Consider the following 23031-nt stretch of genomic DNA (forward strand, 5'->3'; position numbering starts at 1 on the left):
GTTGCGCATGCGTCACTTTGCGACAATGACGCGGCGACATCTACACACTTTGAGCAGGTGTAGCACGTTTGGATAATAATCTTTGAATAATATTTACATAATTAAAGACATTACTTTATTAGCACTAGCAGCATATGAGAACATTGTATACTTGCAACCAATTAAAAAAGTACGGTGGTGTTTCGGTAAAAAGAGAAGCTGGAGGATGCGGGCATCGATCCCGCTACCTCTCGCTGTATCCTGTCAACTTCGCTAAAGTAAGCCCAAAGTAAGCCCACATTAGCCAATCACGTTTCTCCCCTGTGACTTACTTTTGACCAATCACGTTCTTCCCCTGTGACTTACTTTTGACCAATCACGTTCTTCCCCTGTGGCTTACTTTTCAGCGTTCGGATCCATTGGCGTTATGCCGTAAACCGTTTAAATCTGAGCATGCGCAACTCACATCGGGTAGTGACAGTATTGTCACAATCCGCTCACCTTTTAGGTACCCCCCTGCCGCTTAAACTAGCAAACTCAACAACTGCTACTGTTAGCTAGCTGTTAGCTCCTGTTAGCTACAGCACCAACAATGTCAAAGTGAATCAATTTACTAGCTGCTGCTGTAAAAACTAAAAACACAGTACACAGAAACTAAACCTCTTTAGCCTCTTCAGCTCTTAAGCTGCTCATGCTACTTTTTGTCTGCTCATGCTACCTAGCTAGCTGGCTAACCAGCAAGGACTTTGTGTGAGGTTAGATTATTGGTCAGCTAGCTCCTGTGAGACTGCCTGCCATTCTGTGCTATTTCTGAGGAACATCTTTCGAACTAAAATGTGGCAGAAGTTACTTTGAATTAACTAACGGCTAATGTTTGCTGCTGCCGTTAGCACCGTCTCATGCACAGTAATAAAACAAAGCTCACAACCCCACCTAGCTAGTTAGCCAACTAGGTAAGTAGCATGTGCGGCTAAATAAATAAAAGGAGATGGTAGTTAATGTGTCTGTGTACTGTTATTTTACAGCAGCAGCTAGATAGTTTATTCAGAATTACTTTGTTGTTGCTTTAGCTAACAGGGGCTAACTGGCTACATCTGGTAGCTGTTGTTGAGCTTGCTAGCTTAAGAGGCCGGGGGCCTTGTTTATATTGAATACTTTGGGGCTCAACAGTTACTATGTGCTTTTCCTGTGAATGAAGGCTGGACTGCTCAAATGATAGGACAATTTGATTTGTGTCTCATTGGGTGACATTAAAAAAGGAACTTCACTAAAACATCCTTTGTTTGTGGGTCTGGGGTGTTCCTGGAGATGAGGGTCTCTCAGAGATGGAGAACAGAAGCGTTCGTGAGAAAGCATAAACCTCTTTAGAAAACATTCCTCATGCCGTTAAAACGAACAAAACCAGACAATTAATATTTGCCTATTTTTGGCTCTTTTCTATTAAATGGAAATGAATGCTTTGGAATTTACCCTGCCCTTCAGATAACTGATAGGATATCAACTGTTGAAAGAAAACAGACCCAGGAGCTTAAACATTTGTGTCATAAACCCCCCACGGTGACATCTGGTTGATATCTGCTCCAGCTGATGGTTGCTGTGCTGTTGGGTTGAAGTGTTAACAAAGGGTTCTGCAGGGTTTGCACCCTGCCCTACCCTGGTTCCAGAACCAATGGTTCCCAGTATTGCCACGTCACCAGTTCCCTCAGAGGGAACGCATCAGAATGGAGAATTCATCCCCAGCTTTGTTTCAAACTGCAGCTTCTGTCTCTTCTGGTAGCGAACTCGCACCCTGAAAGTGACAAGAGGTGACATATCGGAGGTCACGATCAAGACAGGGATACAATCTGCTGCATTTTTCCTGCTTCACAGTACATTCCCGTTCTGCCTAACATGAGAGCAAATCAAAGACTGGTCTGAGTACTAAATAATCCTGAATAATCCACACTGATCCCCTGCTTCTTTCTGCTATTTGTTGCTCAAGAATCTCCCACGAGTCCAAGTCATTGAGTGAACGGGTTCAACCCATTTCCAATATTCCACTTGAATTCCTCGTTTCCATCCCTATTCACCCATCTAGAACTGCTTAAGGCCAATTTATGCTTCTGTGTTAAATCGACGACGTGGGTACCTACGTAGGTACGTGGAGATCCTGACCCTACGCTGTAGCCTGACGTGCACCTCTACAGAAATGTAACCCCCAATTTCCACCAACTGTGGAACGTCTGCGGATCCGCTCCAGAACGGCGGCGGAGTCAATAGGTTTCCATTAAAGTCACTGTGTGTATTTCCACTGACTGCAGAACGGCTGTGTTCCGACTCCGTCCCAGCTCCAGCGATCCCCAGCCCTCCGGAGCAGATATGCAGAGCTTCTATTTTTGCCGGATGCCGGAGAGCTCCGTCAGCAATTCAGCACAGGGCACATTGTGCGGGACAGGAAGTCGAGCACAGAAACAAAAATTAAACATCCGGTTAATTTTCAAAATAAAATACACCGTGCTCACGGCGGATCATATTTCCCTGCAATACACCTTGAAAACGTCATAATGGGCGGAGACAGGCCTGAAGTCAAGTTTGTGGTTCTGTTTATAGAAACTACATCCTGTTATATCGCGCGATAATACCTGAATTTCGCGAGATATCGTGGGTCTTTGTGACCTCAGCTGTCAGTCATGGCCGCAGCCGTTCCGCAACAAATCCGGACCTGGTGGGTATTGAAGGACAGCGGAGCACGCAGCCGACAAGCAGCGGAGCTGATCCAGAGCCGTTCCGCAGTTGGTGGAAATCCGCCGTAACTACACGTCGCGGTGATGCACGTCACTCGGCCCGGGGCTTGGTAGCGTTGCATTTCCCCCCCCCCCCCCCCCCAACTCATTTCTCCATAAACAACATGAAATCAAGGAGAGGGTTAACTTTTCCTGCTACAGATTTCCCACCGTGGTCAGAAAGAACCGCCTCTAGAGTCGGTACTCGATCCGAAGCTACTCCCTGTCACTCTCTCACCTCTATTTTGCGTCTGCGCTGTGGTCCGGAGGCGCCGCAACCACCACGAGCAATCGCAGCCATTCAAGTCAATGCTTGATATGCCACCAGCTGTGCCACAGATCCTTATTATCGGGACAACGCCAGAAAAGAGAAGGCATGGAGTTTAACTGCAGGAGTGCTTGGAGTGGAAGGTAGATACTAGCTTAAAGCTATAGTGCGTAGTTTCTGCCAGCCCCATGAGGAATTATAAGTAATGACAACAAAACTGTTGGCGTGTCCACATGATACAAGCCTTCCGTGAACGCGCACCGACCCTCCCCCCTCCTCCACACAGTTGCTAGTAGCCAAGGAGAACACGGAGGATTAAAAAAACATGATGGACTCTTCAGAAGAGGTCATTATCTTCACTCTAGTTTCTGCGTGGGAAAGTCGCCTGATGCCACAATCTTCTGAACATAGTCCTACTGAGAAATCCAGAGAGAGTTGTGTGGAGCTGATACTCTTAATTAGCTTTGTAGCAACTCATTTGGCAATGGCTTGAATGTAACGGATGTTCATTAATATCAAAAAGTTACGCACTAAAGCGTTAATAAACATGTGATTGTAGAGACAATATAATCTGCGAGTCGGGCAGGCAAGACGCTCCGCTTCTGAGACGCTACCGGTGCGGTATGGCGGAGGACGGAACACAATCGGAACGCAGAACAGACACGCCCAGTGGAAGAGCGGGTTCACTCGCTCTGCCACACACTCCCCACACACACACAACCATGCCGGCCCTGCTATTCGCTTAAAGAGCTCGACGCACACACCAACGCACAAGTATAAACTTCAGGTCACTTGCGTAGGCTACGGAGAAAGCTCTGCGTGGAGCCTCCGCACAACCATATAGAGTATCAGACTATAGTTGCTTCAGTTCCCCGTGTCTGGTTTCCTACCGTATCTCGTGTAGCTTCACCACTTCGTTGACCACCACCACCAGAAGTGGTGACAGAGAGACCAGCAGCCAGGCCAGCAGGGGTATGTCACCCAGGTTAAAGGTCAGGAGGCTGCTCCGGTCGCGCCACAACTGGTAATCCACTGTGGCCTGAACAACCTGACTGAGCAGACTGCAGGGGAGAAAAGACAGTGAGGGTTGATAATGTAGTAAGACATTTATATCAAAAGGCGAGGTTATTTGATTTACAGTATATTAGTTTTTGTTAATATGTATATGTTGTATTGTATATATTTTATATTCTATTTTATTTGACTCTATTTTATAATATAGATGCTGTTGGGAAGAGGCAATTTTGTCTAACTTCATCTAAGGTAAACTGCTCAATGAAATGTTTTCAAATTAGCTTTTTTTATTTAATTTTACTGAACTGGACATACAAGGTTTTCACCCGACAGCGACACTATTTTATTTTATTCATTTATGTTTAGTCTTAGATTCTCATTTGTTTTACCTGTGTGATTTTCTTTTTATACATTAATAGCATTGTTGGATGAGACTGAGAACTAAGTATTTTATTGCCAATGAGTGCTTCACTGTAATTGTTGTGCACATGAAAAATAAAGGACTTTGAACTCTGTGGTGACGACTGTAAGATTATTAGTATAATTACACAGTTTGCGTTACATATCTAGCAGGAATGTCCACGTGCACCTATTTGTGTTGCAAAGGCAGCGTGTTGGCACATGAAATTGCATTGAATTGCGTAAAATGTTGAGCCAGGTTCAAGTTTTTAGTTGGAGCCCTCTGTGTCATCACTGCACAACACAGTGGTCTTATTGAAATTAATAAGGAGGTTGCAAAATCATAGCTGCAGGTTAAAGGCTTTTAGTGTAGCTATGGAGCTAGTCTATATCCATGACACTCCACTTCCAGGATTGTTCAGGTGCCGCCGGAAATTCCGCCGGATGTCCCTGTTTTCGGCCGGATGTCCGTCCCCTTCCTCTTTCTTTGTGTTGGCGTTCTAAACTCCGGTGGATTTCTGAGGACTATGGTTAACTGCTCCTCAGATCTCTGCAGGGTAAATCCAGACAGCTAGCTAGACTATCTGTCCAATCTGAGTTTTCTGTTGCACGACTAAAACAGCTTTTGAACGTACACACGTTCCACCAAAACAAGTTCCTTCCTGAGGCTTTTTTGCAGAGGCACCGTGGCTCCGCCAGTGTTTAGCACTGTCAAGACGATTGTGATTAGTTTAAAGAAATGCCAATAAACCAGAGCACGTTTTTCTCCCATCCCGGAATGCTGTGTGGACTAGCCAGACCCTCCTCCGCAGCGCTGTGGAGGAAGGTCTGGCAATGGAGCTAAAGCACATACTCCATATCGATACCCTAGCTAATGTGTACCTCCTGAAAATATTTAACTGTTGCCTGTTTGAGTTTTCTCTAGGGCTGCACGATTATGGCCAAAATGATAATCACGATTATTTTGATCAATATATTGATGTCAAATAGGCTAATTATAACTGCTTTCACATCCATATTGTGCTACATTCCTGCCAATACATTCATATTGTGCTACATTCCTCCTTTGTTGAAGGATACTATGAAGGAGTATGCCATTTCAGCTGTTGTGCGACCACTTTCCAAACATGCGCGTTTGCCGTGAAAAGATATAGGCAACGCAATTTTCTGTTCACGTTAACAGCGCATGTTAAAATCTAGTGCCAATAGGGCACCGGTGCACGGTATCTACCGGACGAAATAGCAACACAGATTACGGTCCCACTTAAATGTCTGCGTTGCTCTGATGGTCCAAAACAGACGTTAGAGGCAACAGAAACATTGCTGCATGTCACGCTAGTAAATACTAATAACACGTTACACAGCAGGTAACGTTAGCCTACCGTTAGCTACAGTAGTAACTGGATTAAACACGGCTAAAATGCTGACAGCTAAACGGTGTAGTGTGACTGTATTTCACTGTTAGAGGATTCCAACAGCGGGACGTACAACAGTCTGCCGCTAAAGCTATGAGCTAAAAGACTCAAACTAGCACTGGTCACTGCTGTTGTCTGAAAAACAACAGAAGGGACAACATGTTGTGTTTACTGGTAAACTGGTAAACCTCGTGACGACTTATGACCAACTGCTATCTGTTGTGGAATTTTCCTCACGTTACTCTGTCCTCTGTGACTGTCAACATCTAAACTAAACTGCGCGGTGCAGGGAACCACTCTGATTGGCTCATGGAGGCACGTGATCAGAGAGTGGTTTAGGGAGCTTGGGAAACATTTTTTTTGATACAGAGCGTTCTACGAACGGAATGAAGCATTTTAAATATCGCTCGATCACGTGAATTTGATCGTGGGAAGCCAAAATCGTGATCGTGATTAAAATTCGATTAATTGTGCAGCCCTAGTTTTCTCCTACAAGTTTCTGATGATGGTAGAGATCGTTGCGAGTGAAGACAACATAAAGCAAGTTGAAAAAAGGTTCAGATATCACGTGTTGCGCTCCATCTGTGCTAGGGATGTCACGAGAACCGATACTACCGATACCTTCCGGTTCTAAAATTACAAGCACCGTAGGCACCGTTAGCGACGATGCCAGTGTTAGCAGCATCAGTGCTGCCCCTCTTCTGGAACTGATGGTGGCAGTATACGCTTCAGAGTGTTCCAGTCGATCGATTCAGAAGAAGAAGGTCACGAACAAGTGGCCAAAGTCACGTGCTTCTACTTCCGGTACATACGAGAGTCAACTCTACCTGACCTAAAAAACAGCATGTTCACTGCAAACTCACGGTCCTCTCTTCCTGATTTACAGCCCCCCTCTCTTGGCTTCAAATAACTCACCGTTGTCAGCTACGGCCGCTGAACAGGCTACACGTTGTGAACAGCCATGCTCGCTTGCCTGCTCCTCGGGTTTTTTTTTACCGTGGTATCGAAATCGGCATCGAGAATCGTGTTATTTTACTGGTATTGGCACCGACTACCAAATTTTTGGTATTGTGACACCCCTAATCTGTGCCAATGTATTTCGGGCGTTCCCGCACTCGGTGAAACACGAGAGCAGAGTACATTGATGATCGTTTGAAATTTTAGCAGCGGCGCTCACCATTCCGTGGCGGCGATGCGCCGCTGTACAATGAATATGGGGGGCAAACTGTGATATATACGCACAGATAAACTCTAAATCTGTAGAGCATACAAATGACCAATAATCACTTACACCACAGGAACAGTGAGACACCACCAGGTATTGCTGAGGGGACTCTTTCTCCACAGAGACTGAGAGCGGTGCACATAGCTGAGGGAGATCACCACTGAGAAGATGAGACCAACGACACAGAAAAAAGGGATCGATTTGAATAACGGTAAAAACATGGGTGACGTGGACCATCATTTATGCTGCATACTGTATGTTAGAGTGGATTCCTACCCGTGTGTAAGACAAGGAACCCTGCCATGACCTTTTGAGTCAGCAGCAGGCCATTGGACAGCTCACTGAACCAGTGAGGAGAGTCAACCGAAGAGCTGCAGAAAAACAATTGATTTAATGGATTAATAAAGTCTGGATTTTCTCCACTATGTCTTCTCCGGTGTTTGGTGTTTTAAGCCCCCAACATCGTCTTCCAGGCAGCTCTGCTGCTGCTGGTGTTAGGGTTAGGGTTAAGGTTAGGGTTAGGTGCCTTGAAGTCGACGGTCGCAGCGCTGCCTTGAAGTCGACGTTGGGGGCTTAAAACACCATTGAGCATCTTCTCCATTAGATGTGACTTTCAGTGAGCTGTACACAACCATTTCATCATTTTCATAATCAAATCATCCTGAAATTAAGTGTGATACCATTAGAGCTGTGAGAATTCCAAACTTTTCTATACAATTAATTGTCTCAGAAATAATTGCGACTAACAATATAATTGTCTCTTTCTGCCAAATCAAAAAAAAGATACACATACATATATATATATACACACACATATATATATATATATATATATATATATATATATATATATATAATTTTTTTTTTTTTTTTTTTTTTTTTGATATATACATATATATGTATGTATGTTGTATATACACAGCCTATGAAGTACACCACGGCTCTTTATTATCATAAAATATTGTTTCTAACTTGTACCCCCCTTGTCATTTTCGTTATGAACGTGTACTTATAGAATTACAATTTGGCAAATCTAAACAACATCAACAATTACCATCAACAGTCATATCTCTTAAGACCTTAGCTAATGTTAGCGATTAATTGCGGTTAAACAAAGACCGCAATTACGTAAAAAAAAAAAAACAGACAATTAGACAATTATGTCATAATTGTTACAGGCCTAGATACCATTAAAGAAAAAATGGTGGCCTTATGACAGCGGACTGCTTCTCCTACCTGGCTGAGAGTATATAAAGGCAGTTGACAGTGCTGTTGTCAGCTAAAGTGGAGTTGCTGCTCCTGAGGCAGATCTCCTGCAGGGTGAACCCAAAGGCCAGCAGGTAGGCACACGCTGTCAGGCCAAACTTCAACAGGAAACAGCCAAGGAAGTAGTTCTGGGTCTGGTCAAAGAGGACAACATGATGAGTAAGTCAGACTAATTCGAATGACAGGCTTTCAGATTGTCCAGCCTCCTGGTCTATATCGACGACGATTCATTTACGGGATTGCTCCGGTGCCACCAGATGTACCTCATTTTCGGCCGGATGTCCGTCACCTTTAGCTTTCTTTGCGTTAGCATTCTAAACTCCAGTCGATTTATGGGGACTATGGTTAACTGCTCCTCAGATCTCCCAGATTATCTGTCTAATCAGAGTTTTCAGTTGCACTGTAACAACCTTGGAGCATACACGATCTACAAAAACAAGTTCCTTCCCGAGGCTATTTTGCAGAGGCACCGTTATTGCGTCTGGCGCTTAGCGCCGCCCAAGACGTTTGTAGTCGGTTTAAAGAAATGCCAACAAACCAGAGTACCTTTTTCTCCCATCCCAGAATGCTGTGTGGACTAGCCAGACCTTCCTCCGCAGCGCTGTGGAGGACGGTCTGGGAATGCGAGACTACCAGCCTCCAATCTATTTAGTCAAAGATCCATCAGTGGCATTAGCTTCTTATTCATTGACATCCAGTCAAATCCCTTGTTGTCCTTTGCATTAAAATTAATGTTAATGATTCCTCCTGATAGATGTGATTACTGTTGTGTTTATCAGCTGCGCTTTACACTGAGTATTGTTTTATATTATTGTAATTGCAACACCAAAGCAATAGACCTTTTTCCCAACAGACATTTTGACTTTGTCATAGTACAAAAAGCACAGGTGTTACTAATTAGCCTGGTCCTACCAGACTCTGGTACATTTCATTTGTACAGAGAGTCTGGCCACTCTCCATTGACAAGTGTTAACTTCCTTGAAGGCGGGTACTCTGTTGAAGTATAAAACTATTGGATCTGCCCAGAGCCACTCTGGATCTGCCATAACCAATCGCTAACGTTTGGTCGTGACGTATGTCATGCGCATGTGCAACAAGAGGGGAGACCGCCAAGGCTTATATTAGCATTAGCATTGCTAGCGTTAGCCTTAGCCAACTCCTTCACCACTAATGGAGCGAGCTGGAAAATCAAACTGTTCCCGAACCCCGTGGGGAGGAGGGCCATAACATCATGGCCACCAACACAACTCAGCAAAGATTGTTCTTGCTCGGGCTTTAACTTCTGGATATTCGGCAGCGTTGCCACAACGGACCGAATGGCTTCGCTCGCATCTTTCTCCGCCGCAACTCTAGCGCACGGCCTCAAAGTAATCGTTCTCAGCCACTCCCTCTCTTCGCTGATTGGACCGCCAAAGATTTGGCTGGAGAAAACCCAAGAATATACCGCAAACCCAGACGGAGTACTGAAGGGAAATTAAAATTGAGCGTAAGTACGTAGGAGGGCGGAGCCAGGCTAGTTACTAATAGCATTAGCAATGGCTCTGTTACATTAGGTGTCCAAGTAAGCAAAGCCAGTGAGCCATCATGTGTAATACCAAAGCCCTGAAACCTGCACACCTTAACAGAACACAGCCATGATTCATGTTTTTTTTAACACCTGTGCTTTTCCTGTCAATATGTCTGCTGGATACAAAGGTCTATGAACTGAGGTGTCACACAAATCAAGTAAACAAAGAATCTTGTGGATTATTATTTTGTAATCATCATCACCACTTAATTGCCCTTTTCATTAGATACCCCTGTACAGTAGGGGTGCACGATATATCGACTCAATATCGTTATCACGATATCACATTGCGTAATATTATATTGAAAGTGTTGCGATAAGTATGCAATATTTTGTTTATTTTGTGGAGCGCTGCGTCCCGTCCGTTGGCTGTGTGGCTTAGTTGTGTTCGATTTAGAGCTTGAAACGCTATAATGATCATGTTTCATTGGCCAGTTACCGTGCCACTTGCACATGTTAGTGCACGAGTCCACTACGTGACAAACCCTATGGAGCGTACCATGTGTGCATATTTCGACAGAGTGACAGTGTGAGTGAAGAAATAGAGAGAAACGGACCAACCAGTAAAACATGTCCTGTTCTCTTTATTTATATATTTCATACTGTCCAACCAGTAGAACATGTCCTGTTCTGTAGACATGGTCCTTATTCATTTATTCATGTTGGACCAGTCCAATATGACTGTCAGTTGAAATAAACCTTGTGTTGTAAGAAAACTTGTTTTATTTGTAATTAATCTATTTTGATGTGTTTTCCCATAACTTATACATTTACATGTTTAAAAATATCGAAATTAATATCGATATCGCAATATTCATAACTGATATTGCAATATCACATTTTGTCAATATCGTGGAACCCTAGTGTACAGTCTAATGCGATCCAATACAAAAGCTCTGCCATAAATTCCACCTTTAATGAATCTTATGTTTTATTGACACTGTCCACTACTATAAAAGTTGGAGTTAGTATTAGTATGTACTAGGGTTGGGTACCAAACTCTGTACTTTTTTTGGGTACCAAGCAAAATACGTCAGTACTACCAAGGACTGATTCACGTTAAATCAAACGGTGCCAAATTTGGGTACGTGAGCACATCTGTCTTTTCTGCATGTTGACAGAGAGCAGAGCTCAGCTCTGACACACACACACACACACACACACACACACACACACAGAGAGGTGTGGACGGAGAGAAGCTACGTCGCCTCGGCAGTTTCTCAAGTCACAATGCAGGTGAAGCAGTTGCAAGTGTGGTTACAGTTTTCATAACTCCACGTGGACAGCGTTCGCTGCGATATGATATTAATGGCGAGCCGGAAGCAGCTGCGGTGCGGTTACACTTCCTCTGACACAGACAGGCACAGCGTTGCCCTGGTGACTGACTGACAGGCTGAGGTTGTAAGGCAAGGCAACTTTATTTCTATAGCACATTTCAGCAAAAAGGCAATTGAAAAAGCTTTACATAAAACATTAAAGAGCAGTTTAAAAAGAGAGAAAATGAAAACAGGCTACAATAGAATAAGATACAAATACAATAATAAAAGATACAGTGCAGTGTAAGAAATTAATAATTATTAGATAGTTTGTAGGGACGAGTTTGGGAGGGGAGACGGAGGTGTTTTATTTTGTGTGTGTTGAGTGTAAAATGTTGTAAATACCAAAATGTTCAGAGTGAATGGGATAAATAGGTTTGGAATAATTTTTTACAACTGAAATAATTTTTTATTTATTCATAGTTATTATAGAGGGAAAGTAGCAAAACCGAATTCCAGGTACCAGTACTGGAAAAAAAAAAGTGTACGGTACCTAACCCAAGTGTGTACTGGACTGCATTATATCTAAAAGTATATGTATGCAAATGGGTTGGTCAACACATTAGAAACATCTTTCAGTATAATCTCTAGTAGCTGTGCAAAGAAGCAAAGTCATTACATAAACTCACTGAAAACAAATCTAAAATGTCAATAACATAAATAATATTCATATTCTGACATCAAATGACTGAGCTTGTTTGCAACAATTAGCTATTAGCCGGGCTAACGCGTTGTGCTTGTGTAAAAAACGTATTATATACATGTGTCTCTCATCCACGCTGAATGAGAGACTGCAGACAGAGCAGAGCGATGACACAACTGGATAAATCAGGTAAACGTTACATATAGTTTTAAATTAAGATAGACTATAAGTAACTATGAGTTATGACTACGCTATTAGAGAGAGAGAGAGAGAGAGAGAGAGAGACACAGACAGACAGACAGAGAGAGACAGAGGGAGAGAGAGAGAGAGAGACAGACAGACAGACAGACAGACAGAGAGAGAGACAGAGGGAGAGAGAGAGAGACAGACAGACAGAGAGAGAGAGAGAGAGAGAGAGAGACAGAGGGAGAGAGAGAGAGACAGAGACAGACAGACAGACAGTACCGATAGCAGGCCCGATAATTCCGGACCTTATCAATACTCTGGTTTTTACTCATTTAAAACCGGTTCCCATTAGAACAGGGTGTTGAGGGGCATCCCTACTAATAAGTCAATAACAATTTAAGTTTACAGATCAGCAGTAGATGTGAAAGATGTGACTGATATGTGATCCTACCTTTCTTGGAATTGCATCTAGGTTCTTCCCTGTTGCAACGTTCATGACTGAACTGTCTGGTGGCTTCCCCAAAAATGACACACTGTCAACACAACACAAACCGACCATAAGCGTGACTCCCTATATGGCACAGCAACATTGTATTATTAGTGTCTAGATTCCTACTATGTTCTCTGTGTGTGTACCTTAGCAGTGGGCAGCTGAAGCAGGACAGCCAGAGGATGTCAGTGGTGTTCATGGGAGGAGGAAGTTGAGCTAGACAGGCTAAGAACTGCAGAAAAAAAACAGGGCACTCCATTTATTTATTCAATATCAGAAATGTGTGTTAATAACACATGTATTTTTACATAAAACGTTAGCCTAGTGCAGCGTAAACATCCATATGAGGTCTCCTCACTCACCTGGATGATGACCAGACTGAGCTGACACTGGAGCAGGAAAAGGAAGCACTTGCGGATGCCGTAGGTTGTGTGTCGTGCCTGAAACAGATTCACCCAAAAGGCCGAATAATTAAAGAGCACCTATTATGCTTTTTTAATTTTTGTGTATGTAATAGATGTATAAAGAACAAAAAAACACATTTCACTCCAAATGGAACTTTCTCTCCCACAGACAGCACTTTTTCTCAACTGTCTGTCTAACAACGGCTCGCCCACATTCCTGTTTGACATTCCTCAATTAGTGATGTCATTAATTGAGAATGTCAGCCCAGTTTATCAAATGTGCTGCCTGAGCACGCACATCCCACCCAGTGGCTTGTTTGAATCTGGTTAACCAATCATAACAGAGTGGGCCAGCTGACCAATCACAACAGGGTGGACCAGCTGACCAATCAGAGCAGACTGGGCTTTTCAGAAAGGCGGACCAAAAGCTCAGACAGTGTTTCAGACAGAGGAGCTGTAGTAATGGGCAGTATGAGAAACATAATATGTTTTTTAACATCAAAGCATGTAAACCTATTCTAGTAGACCCCTAAGAATACAAATATGATGCTGAAAAGGAGTATAATATGGGGCTGTTTAATACATTTGAATACTCTCTCTGACTTAACGAGTGTGTGAGTGCTTGTGTGGCTAACCTGCTCTATGAGCTTCACCATGCTGACACTCTCTCCTTGGTGGAAGGTGACGGAGCAGCCCAGACTGTTGAGCTGTCCCGAGAGCCTCAGAGGAGACAGACCTTCAGCGTCTCGGTCGTTAAATCCTCCTCCAGTGGCATAGCCGAACGTCTCCCAAGAACACTGAGAGGGGTACAGAGGGTCCAGAGCAATGCTGTGGAGGAAGGAAGTTGAACATTCACATATGGGCCAATCAGGATCATAATACTGTGCCCACAAAGGGTCAAAATAGCCAAGTTACAAGAAGCGTTTCTTCACTTAACTTCATGTAGAATCTAACCGTGCAGATATTTTTATTTAAAAAGGAACACGCCGACTTATTGGGACTTTGTTTTATTCACCATATCCCCCAGAGTTAGATAAGTCCATACATACCCTTCTCATCTTCGTGCGTGTTGTAACTGTCTGACGCACCCACCGCTAGCCTAGCTTAGCACAGATCCTGGAGGTAACCGGCTCCATCTAGCCTACTGCTCCCAATAAGTGACAAAATAACGCCAACATTTTCCTATTTACATGTTGTGATTTGTATAGTCACAGCGTGTACAAATAACAAGGTCACATGAGACACAGCCATCTTCTAACCGTATATAAACTGGGAACTATATTCTCAGAAGGCGAAGCACTGCTACTTCTGCTACTTGGGCGGAGTGAGTCTCATGTGACCTTGTTATTTGTACACGCTGTGACTATACAAATCACAACATGTAAATAGGAACATGTTGGCGTTATTTTGTCACTTATTGGGAGCAGTAGGCTAGATGGAGCCGGTTACCTCCAGGATCTGTGCTAAGCTAGGCTAGCGGTGGGGACGTCAGACAGAGTTACGACACGCACGGAGATGAGAAGGATATGTATGGACTTATCTAACTCTGGGGGATATGCCGAATAAGACAAACTCCCAATAAGTCGGCGTGTTCCTTTAACCAGGTTTTGAGATATCTGTCTCCACACAAGTACAATGGAGGCAAATGGAATATCATTTGTACTGAAAAATGGCACTTCATGCTTTCTATAGCTACATTTCTAACAAATTTTATGAAGCCACGCTGGTAAAAAAACAAAGATGAAAAGTGCAAGTGGGGTAAGTGTGATTGTGGCTACAAGCCTGGGAAACTCAGCATACTTATGTACTAATTTACTTTAAAAATTGTACTTAAAGGATTTGTTGTAAAGATTTAAATTTCTATCCTTAAAAGAAGACCAAACTGACTGGGATCCAGTACTTGCTAACAAGAGTGTGGATCTGCACTGGACACTTAACATTTAGCCATTTTTCCTTATTCCTTCAATTTTTCAATACTAATTGGTGACACCCAATTCCCTACGTAATGAACTGTACCTGTAAACTGTGTGATCAGTGTTTAATGAACGACCTTAAGCCACTGGCGTTCTGTGGATTATCCAAAATGGGGACACTGACATAGACACTTATTGAGATGTGGCTGTTGTGTTTTTGAATGTCACTCTTCAATGCTGGGAGTGCCACTGAGTCATTAATAATAAGTAAAACCAAAACCAACTGCACTGCTAGATACCAAAAGAGGTAGCTTTCAGCTGGATTCCACAAATGTAGCCTACATGCTGCTTCAGAGTCTTTCCCAATCCGCTAAGAAAAAAAATGTTGTGGTTGAAAGTTTTTTCGCTGATAAAAAAAAAAATCAAAAATTAACATTACAAATCAACACCGGTCGAACCCTAAATCCAAATAACATCAATTTACACATGAAAAAAAAGTACCTGAGGTTACTCTGTAGAAACAGACGGCTGTTGCGGAAATTGGCGGAGCTTCCCAGACAGCATGTAACCTCCCTGTTCTCCTGCATGATCTTTATCATCTCACACATGGCTGTGAAGAAAAAAAAACCATTAGTATCAATATTACCATCATGTTAGTCTTACATTGCCAGACCTTCCTCCACAGCGCTGCGGAGGAGGGTCTGGCTAGTCTACACAGCATTCCTGGATGGGAGAAAAACGTGCTCTGGTTTATTGGCATTTCTTTAAACCAATCACAATCATCTTGGGCGGTGCTAAGCGGCGAGTGGAGCCACGGTGTTTCTGCAAAATAGTCTCAGGAAGGAACTTGTTTTGGTAGAACATGTGTACGTTCAAAAGTTGTTTTAGTCGTGCAACAGAAAACTCAGATTGGACAGATAGTCCAGCTAGCTGTCTGGATTTACCCTGCAGAGATCTGAGGAGCAGTTAACCATAGTCCTCACAAATCCACCGGAGGTTAGAACGCCAACACAAAGAAAGAGGAAGGTAACGGGACATGCGAAAAACAGACATCCGAAAAGAGTGACCTCCGGCGGAATTTCCGGCAGAACAAGAGCAATCTCGGAAGTGGAACGTCGTGGATATAGACTACTATCGTGTCATATCATATCATATTATTGCTATCACTACTTTTCCTCATTATAATCTACATCACTCTTGAGGGGCATATGAAGACAATGGGGACATAGGACACCTTGAAAAAGAAATACAAAAAGTGTACAAAACAAAGTGGAATTACACATCGGGGGTGTGAAAAAAAACTCACTGTCAGGGGTGCAGTCAGTGAAGAGTGGCACCAAAAGAGGCACATTATCAATGTTCTTCAGATGAGGACGAACCTGGTGAATGCCACGAGGTAACTTGGCCTAAGAAAGAGCAGGGACAGAAAAACAGGAACAGTCAAAAATTGAACATTGAAATAGGAAAAAAAAACAAACATGTTTAGACTAAATGTCAATAATTTGAGTTCTTTATTAGACAAAATATCAGCAGTACATCTTTCTAATAAATCAGGGAATCTCTGTATGTGTGTGTGTGTGTGTGTGCGTGTGTGCGTGCGTGCGTGCATGCGTCTCTTTGAAATATCTCATAAACCGTTCATCCGATCTACTTCAAACTTGGTTTCCTGGGTACCAATGAACTTTGGGGTTTGGAATTTGGAGCAGTTTGGATAGCGCTGGATATTGGATATTAATAAACTGTGAATTAAACGAAACAACCGAACAATAAAGGTTGAGGAAAAATGTTGAGAAAAAAAGCGCTGCCATAACGCTGGTTCTTCCGTGTCTACTCTTCACAATAAAAGCCCAGCCTAAATTCACTCAGATCACTTAGGTGTGAGATCGCTAAGGTGAAACTCAACAAAAAGGCATTTTTGCCGACACTAAACAAACAAAAGCCAGACACTATATCGTATTAAGTTGGTGTGAGCTGTAAATTCACCATTTGTAAGCACATAGCAGAAAATAACATCATCGCGGAGCTGACGGGCAAAGAGGTCTCTTTCTGTGTGCTGCTAACTTAGGTTATAACATGAATAACATTACCGTCGGCAAAATACCCCCGCAAATCAAATCCATACTTCAATGTTAACCGTCAAGCCACTAAGCCTGTTGGGAAATGAACCCTCTGCTGAAAGTGTTACATTTATTTAACAATAATAATGACGAGACAGCACGACCGTCATTATACGCTGACTGTGTACATGCAAGATCGTTGACGAAAAAGACAACACTAAAATGCAGTTAAACAAAAACTCTTTATTTTCATTGCCCCCGCCTCTCTCTTTCAAGCAACGCGCACATTCCAGAGCCAGCTGACTCCCTCCTTGTGAATGTGAGTTTGTCTCTGGTCCAGTTCTGGTGGTTGATTAACGCAGATTTTTGCCGATTGGCTGTCATAACGGACCAGATGGGTGGCACATGGCGCAGCGCCATGAGTCCATGAGGCAAATGTCTGCGATTACTCCACATTTTAATTGTGATATTTTGTTAGTAAAATCCGAATCTCTCTCAGGTAAATGTAGTAGTACAATGTTTTCCTCAGAATTAGAAGTACACTGTAGGCAACACAGTGTGGTTGCATATGAAGTTTGGGGTCCTTCTGTAAGTCATTTTGGGCTACAATGGATCTGGAGTAAGCTACAAGCAGCAATACCAGAGGCCAAGCACTCATTTTGAACGGGCACTTTACTAGTACAAATAATCCACTTAAAGCAATACATCATCTCCTGCTGGTTCAGAAAGCAAAGGACAGAGAAATCAGTCTGTTATGTAGGGGTCGACGTCAAACAGATAGTGATCCTTCCTCTTTTGTAAAGAGAACTGAGCAGTAGCTTCATTGGTTTTAATAAACTACCCTTTTATTAAAATTACCCTGTTGCAGTCCTCCAGAAAGCTGGGCACGTCGCTGTCTGTGGGCTGGAAACTGGCCAGGTCAGAGTGGGCTTCCTCCTCTGGCAGCAGTGGACCTTCGGCTTCATCCCGGGAATCTGGATCACATATGAAGAGAGACTCTCAAACACTCACACGTTTTAGAACTAGCTTTCACAGGGTTCACTTGCTGAGCCTTCATTTAAGGAACATGTTTTTGACTGGAACACACACACACACCATACATAATTAGGAAGTCTAATTAAAACAACACAGAGGCTTAGCAAACATGGAGGGGAGGATTTGGATTTTTCTTTTGGCTCCAGTCTCTGCTCACATCTGATTTGATAGCCAGCTCACTGGACAGGGAAATGTCATGATTTGAGAAGATCTGATTTAAAATGTATGTGGGTTTGAAAACTCTCCAACTGATAGGTATTTATATGTGTACTGAAGAGCATCTGCAAATGCACCAGTGTTTTACCATACTCTACCCTACAGACGCACATAATAACCATGTATTAATTAGTCTATATCCTCGACGTTCAGCTTCCAGGATTGCTCCGGTGCCGCAGGAAATTCAACCGGTTGCATGTCTTTTCGCCGATGTCCGTCACCTTCCTCTGTCTTTGTGTTGGTGTTCTAAACTCTGGTGGATTTCTGAGGACTATGGTTAACTGCTCCTCAGATCTCTGCAGGGTAAATCCAGACAGCTAGCTAGACTATCCGTCCAATCTGAGTTTTCTCTCGCACGACTATTTTGCAGCAGCTCCTTGGGGAGCTTAGCGCTGCCCAAGACGATTGTGATTGGTTTAAAGAAATGCCAATCAACCAGAGCACATTTTTCTCCCATCCCGGAATGCTCTGTAGACTAGCCAGACCCTTCCTCCGCTCCACAGCGTGTGGATGGTCTGGCAAAGCGAGACTATTATTAATAAGCACGAGACTTAAAAGAATACTCCACTGATTTAGCATTGCACTCCTATAACACTGTCATACTTAGTTTAAAAAAAGGATAAAAATGAACGTAGCTGAACCAGAGAACTGTTTTTATTCCACACATGCTTCTTTCTTGTCACAACCTAGTGCCTACATTACCTACAATGCAATTCACCTGCCTGCAGTTGGTTCTGAGTTTTGGGTGTGTTATGCTAGTAGCAGCCTCAGGCTGCGATGAGGAGCGAGCTACAGGTCTGGTAAACCCCTAGATTTTTTCAATTTTCAAACTTGTAGTCTTCGCAAAAGGCTTTACATTTTTTTTCATGTATGCAGTAGTACTCGCCCACACCTGGAACACCTGAACCTGGAGGTTCATTTAAGTCCTGAGACCACACAAAATATAAACAGTAACCCTAAAAATCCATACTGATGTTCAAATCAAACCTGCAGTCAGTAGAAGAGCCATGTAGTGCATCCCTATTGTAAATTGAATAAAAAGAATATTAAGCTGAGTTTGTACAAATACGCGTGGTACGTACCTTCGTGCAGGGAGCCGTGACCGGGGCTGGATGGAGCTCCATCACAAGGACTGTCTCCGTTTGGAGTCAAAGAGATGTGACAGTTCCAGCCTGTCTCTAAACCCATCTTCTCTGCAAAAACCTGCATAGACACATAAGTAGCCATATAACTCAAGCACTCACACTTTTCTTCTGGTGTGCAGTACACTGCTTGTGACATTTTGTATTGATTTTTCAACACATCTTATATCATTTTGTGCCATCGATGATTTTTACACTACGCCTGAGGAGTTGCTGAGACAGTGTAATGTCTCTTCTTTTTTAAGGATGGGGTTTTGTCATTTTTTGCTAAGAAAAATAGTTCTAATGCTAACAATTATTGTAGTGTTTTGTAGCAGTTACTGCAATGACAACAACAAAAACAAGACGGGCCCTTGGTGTGTCACAGACTGTGATATACATTATATACATTTATTGGATGACCATGGTGCTGTCAGCAGAGACATAGAGAGACAAAAGATAAGAGTCATTTCATTTCCTGAGGAAAGAGTATCTTACTCATACTCATTTTGGCCAAACTAACCAACCAGTGGCACCGGCAGGATTCTATTTCACAGTACGCACAAAAAACGCCCTGCCCGCTAAGGTGGTTCACTGCGCCAGAAATCAGCTGTTCTTATAATATTTAATGTGTATGAGAGTGCTCCTAGCGTACTTTTATCATATCATAATGACCAGACTGTGAAAATATTTTACTAAAGCGTTTTGTAAGAGAAAGAGAGAGAGAGAGAGAGAGAGAGAGAGAGACAGAGAGAGAGAGAGAGAGACAGAGAGAGAGACAGAGAGAGAGAGAGAGAGAGAGAGAGAGAGAGAGAGAGAGAGAGAGAGACAGCGAGAGAGACAGAGAGAGAGAGACAGAGAGAGAGAGAGAGAGAGAGAGAGAGAGAGAGAGAGAGAGAGATGGATGCACTCAGAGCAGACAGTTGTCAGCGAGCCTAACGGAGATATAAAGAACATGACTTATCACTGTGCCATGTAAACATCATATCCCAAATATTATTTAAAACGGGATAAGCCTCATAACCGCAATATTCATGTCCATGTTGACACACATGATTCAAACAACATGCTAGCTCCGTCCGTGGGTTTAGCGATACTCAGCAACCAGTTAACTATCTACGGATCGAGTCATAAAAATGAACATTCTGATAAATAGTGGATGGGTTGTTGGTGAAATAATGTATATTTAATAGGGCTGCCACCTCTTAGTTGATTAGTCGACTAATCGGTCGTTTTGGTCTTAGTCGACTAAGATTTCTTTAGTTGATGAGTCATTTTTTATGCTTATTCATGCTTAATTACTCATTTCCAAGAAACTTATGAGCACATTTCTGGTAAACACAAGATTTAAAGTGCTGCTTTTGCAGGATTAATTGTGGAGAAAGTCAGTTTTACAGATGGTTAATTAACTACATTTATATTGTGCTTTTCTAGTCTTAACCACCTCTCAAAGAGCACAGCTCTGTCGATTACATCAACTAATCGATTAATCGACAAAATCATATAAGTGTTAGTCGACTAAGAATTTCTTTAGTCGAGGACTGCCCTAATATTTAATGAAACAATTAGCACTATGAACAGAGCAGAGAGGAGTTGCTGCTGTTGGCTGCTGCCCCTGGGCGCATTTAGGCATTGTTACGCATTAGATGCGTTGCACGTCTCACAGTGCGTACAGGATTACGGCTGCCGGCGCCACCGTAACCAACTAGATACTGTAGTATCGAATGTTCATTCAAGCTCACGAGTCTTCACCTTGCTGCGCAGCTCATCCTCCATGGAAAAGTAAACGAACCGGATACAGGCGGTGACGAGGGCATCGATGAGCCGCACGGTGTCCAGCCTCGCCTGGAACTGGGACGATACCATGCCCATGAAGATCTGCCCACTGAGGGCCTGAACACAGTCGTCGCGCTCCACACCCTCACCTATACCCTCTTTAGACATGAAGGGGAAAGACAATGAGAGGAAAACAGAATGAGAAAAAGTTGTATCATTACTTTAACTATACGTCCTTCTAGGGCTGGGTATCGAATATGTATATATTTGATACCGGTACCAGCACTGTGACTTTGATACCGGTTCCTGAACCATGGTTTTTTTCGATACTAATTTTACAAAATCCATTTTAACAAAAAGAAATTTAATCATTACACATTACGGCACAAATCTGTTTTTATTTATTTTTCAGCTCCTACTACGTGAGGCCCGTCTCTGTGCGTATCGTAGAGTTTTTCCTGCGTGCATCTACGATGTGTAACACTAAACAGCCAATCACCAGCATTATTAGATCTTGGTAGAAGCATGCTGCGTGTTTACTGGTTCACTGACGCTGATGAGATTTACTCCTTAGGGATTGAAATTTGGTATTGAATGACACAGTCATTTTTCGATACTCGATTATATGGAGGCACTTCGGTCTGTGCCTAAAAAGTATTGAATTCGGTAGCCAGCCCTACGTCCCCCTGTCAATAAGTCGTACCGTCGGAGCTCCAGCTGTTCCTGCAGGAGTTGTGTTTGATGGGGGTGGTGGAGGGCAGCTCCACTCCGGAGAAGAGGCAGGGACCACAGGTCAGCTCCACACACTTCCCATTCAGTTGGCTGGACAAGGATACCTGCATGGGCTTATAGGCAAATGCAGAGCAGTAACCTGACAGACAGGCACGCTGGTAGAAGTCCAGAACCTTCTTTCTGTAACAGGCAAAGGGACGGGTTAAACAAACAATAGGAGAAAGACTGGAAAGACTGCTAGAAACATGGATGATATTGGCTTGTGATTAATATTGTTAACTCTTTTTTATACTTTAAGTTTGACTAAAGATTTACAGCAAAGTGAGAATGATCAGTGTGAATGATGCTGCACCTGTCTGAGCCTGAGAGGGGATAGATATCAGTTCCATCCCAGAAGTCAGTGCAGGACTCCAGGATAAGGTCGGCCGAGCCATGGGACAGCATCTGGACGTTATCTGCAACAGAAAGGTCAGAGGTCACGAGACACAGAATGAATAACGCTTGCAGCAAAACAAAAAAACTAATTCTCCTTTTAACTTACTCTGCTATTTGGGCAAAGGGAAGGGAACGGGAAAGGACAATTAACACCGTAAAATGCAACAAATACATTTAAGAAAAAAAGGGCTTACCGCTATTTTCCACCAGGCGCGTCTGCTGCGTCTCCAGAGGCGCCGCGATTAGCGGGCATTCAAATCAATGATTGATATTCCACGGCGCGTCCCAGAAGCGTGCGCGAAGCGGCTCTCCGCTAAAGATACGCGCCAGGTCTATTTTCACGCGAGCCGCGGGGCGTTCAGTACCAAAACAGTACCAAAGAATAAACAGTCTCAAGTTCCCCGCTGGACAACGAAAACTAAACTTAGTGACGCCTCTTGCGCTTAATAGTCAATCTTTGATTTTCTTCTTGTGTTTACCGATGCCGGCTTCAGGGAATGACGGCCTGAAAGCGTGGTTTCCTGGTGGAATCACGGAAGAAGTGTGGAGAATTACAAAAATCCGCTTTTGTAAAAATCGGGTGACTCAAAAAGACTGACTTTTTAAATTGTTGCCAAGGGTTGCAAGCTACGAGACAGCGACAGAGACTCTGAACAGACACTGGTGAGTGGCCGCGCCCATCTTGGTTTGTAATTGCCGGCATCCAGGCAGTCTGGCGGTGCGTTTGTGGAGCTGGGCGTGTGTGACTAAAGGCAGTGATCATTACAAGCTGATGTACATGATTGGGGTAAGGTAACTGGGGTGAATGCCGA

General features: G+C 43.2%; 1 protein-coding gene across 5 annotated transcripts in view; it reads right to left on the reverse strand.

Moving 5' to 3' along the window:
• Window positions 1-204: 204 nt before the first annotated feature.
• Window positions 205-23031, reverse strand: part of tmem94 (transmembrane protein 94) — a 58919-nt gene continuing 36092 nt past the window's right edge. For 4 of the 5 annotated variants that reach the window (XM_035997348.1, XM_031323864.2, XM_035997347.1 and 1 more), the window contains 16 exons: window positions 22137-22239; window positions 21756-21964; window positions 21029-21210; window positions 19238-19358; window positions 17763-17878; window positions 16154-16253; window positions 15349-15457; window positions 13570-13762; window positions 12893-12970; window positions 12677-12762; window positions 12492-12573; window positions 8299-8462; window positions 7339-7433; window positions 7129-7222; window positions 3900-4070; window positions 205-1768 (listed from right to left, as the gene is read on the reverse strand). In XM_035997348.1, the coding sequence (XP_035853241.1) occupies window positions 1696-1768; window positions 3900-4070; window positions 7129-7222; window positions 7339-7433; window positions 8299-8462; window positions 12492-12573; window positions 12677-12762; window positions 12893-12970; window positions 13570-13762; window positions 15349-15457; window positions 16154-16253; window positions 17763-17878; window positions 19238-19358; window positions 21029-21210; window positions 21756-21964; window positions 22137-22239 (1976 nt within the window). In that variant the 3' untranslated portion in view covers window positions 205-1695. Of the gene's footprint in view, window positions 1769-3899; window positions 4071-7128; window positions 7223-7338; window positions 7434-8298; window positions 8463-12491; window positions 12574-12676; window positions 12763-12892; window positions 12971-13569; window positions 13763-15348; window positions 15458-16153; window positions 16254-17762; window positions 17879-19237; window positions 19359-21028; window positions 21211-21755; window positions 21965-22136; window positions 22240-23031 lie in introns of those variants that run through there. The other variant, XR_004896324.1, reaches the window with a different exon arrangement.

Source organism: Sander lucioperca, chromosome 22 (genome assembly GCF_008315115.2).
Source record: "Sander lucioperca isolate FBNREF2018 chromosome 22, SLUC_FBN_1.2, whole genome shotgun sequence".
In the NCBI taxonomy this organism is placed as follows: Eukaryota; Metazoa; Chordata; class Actinopteri; order Perciformes; family Percidae; genus Sander; species Sander lucioperca.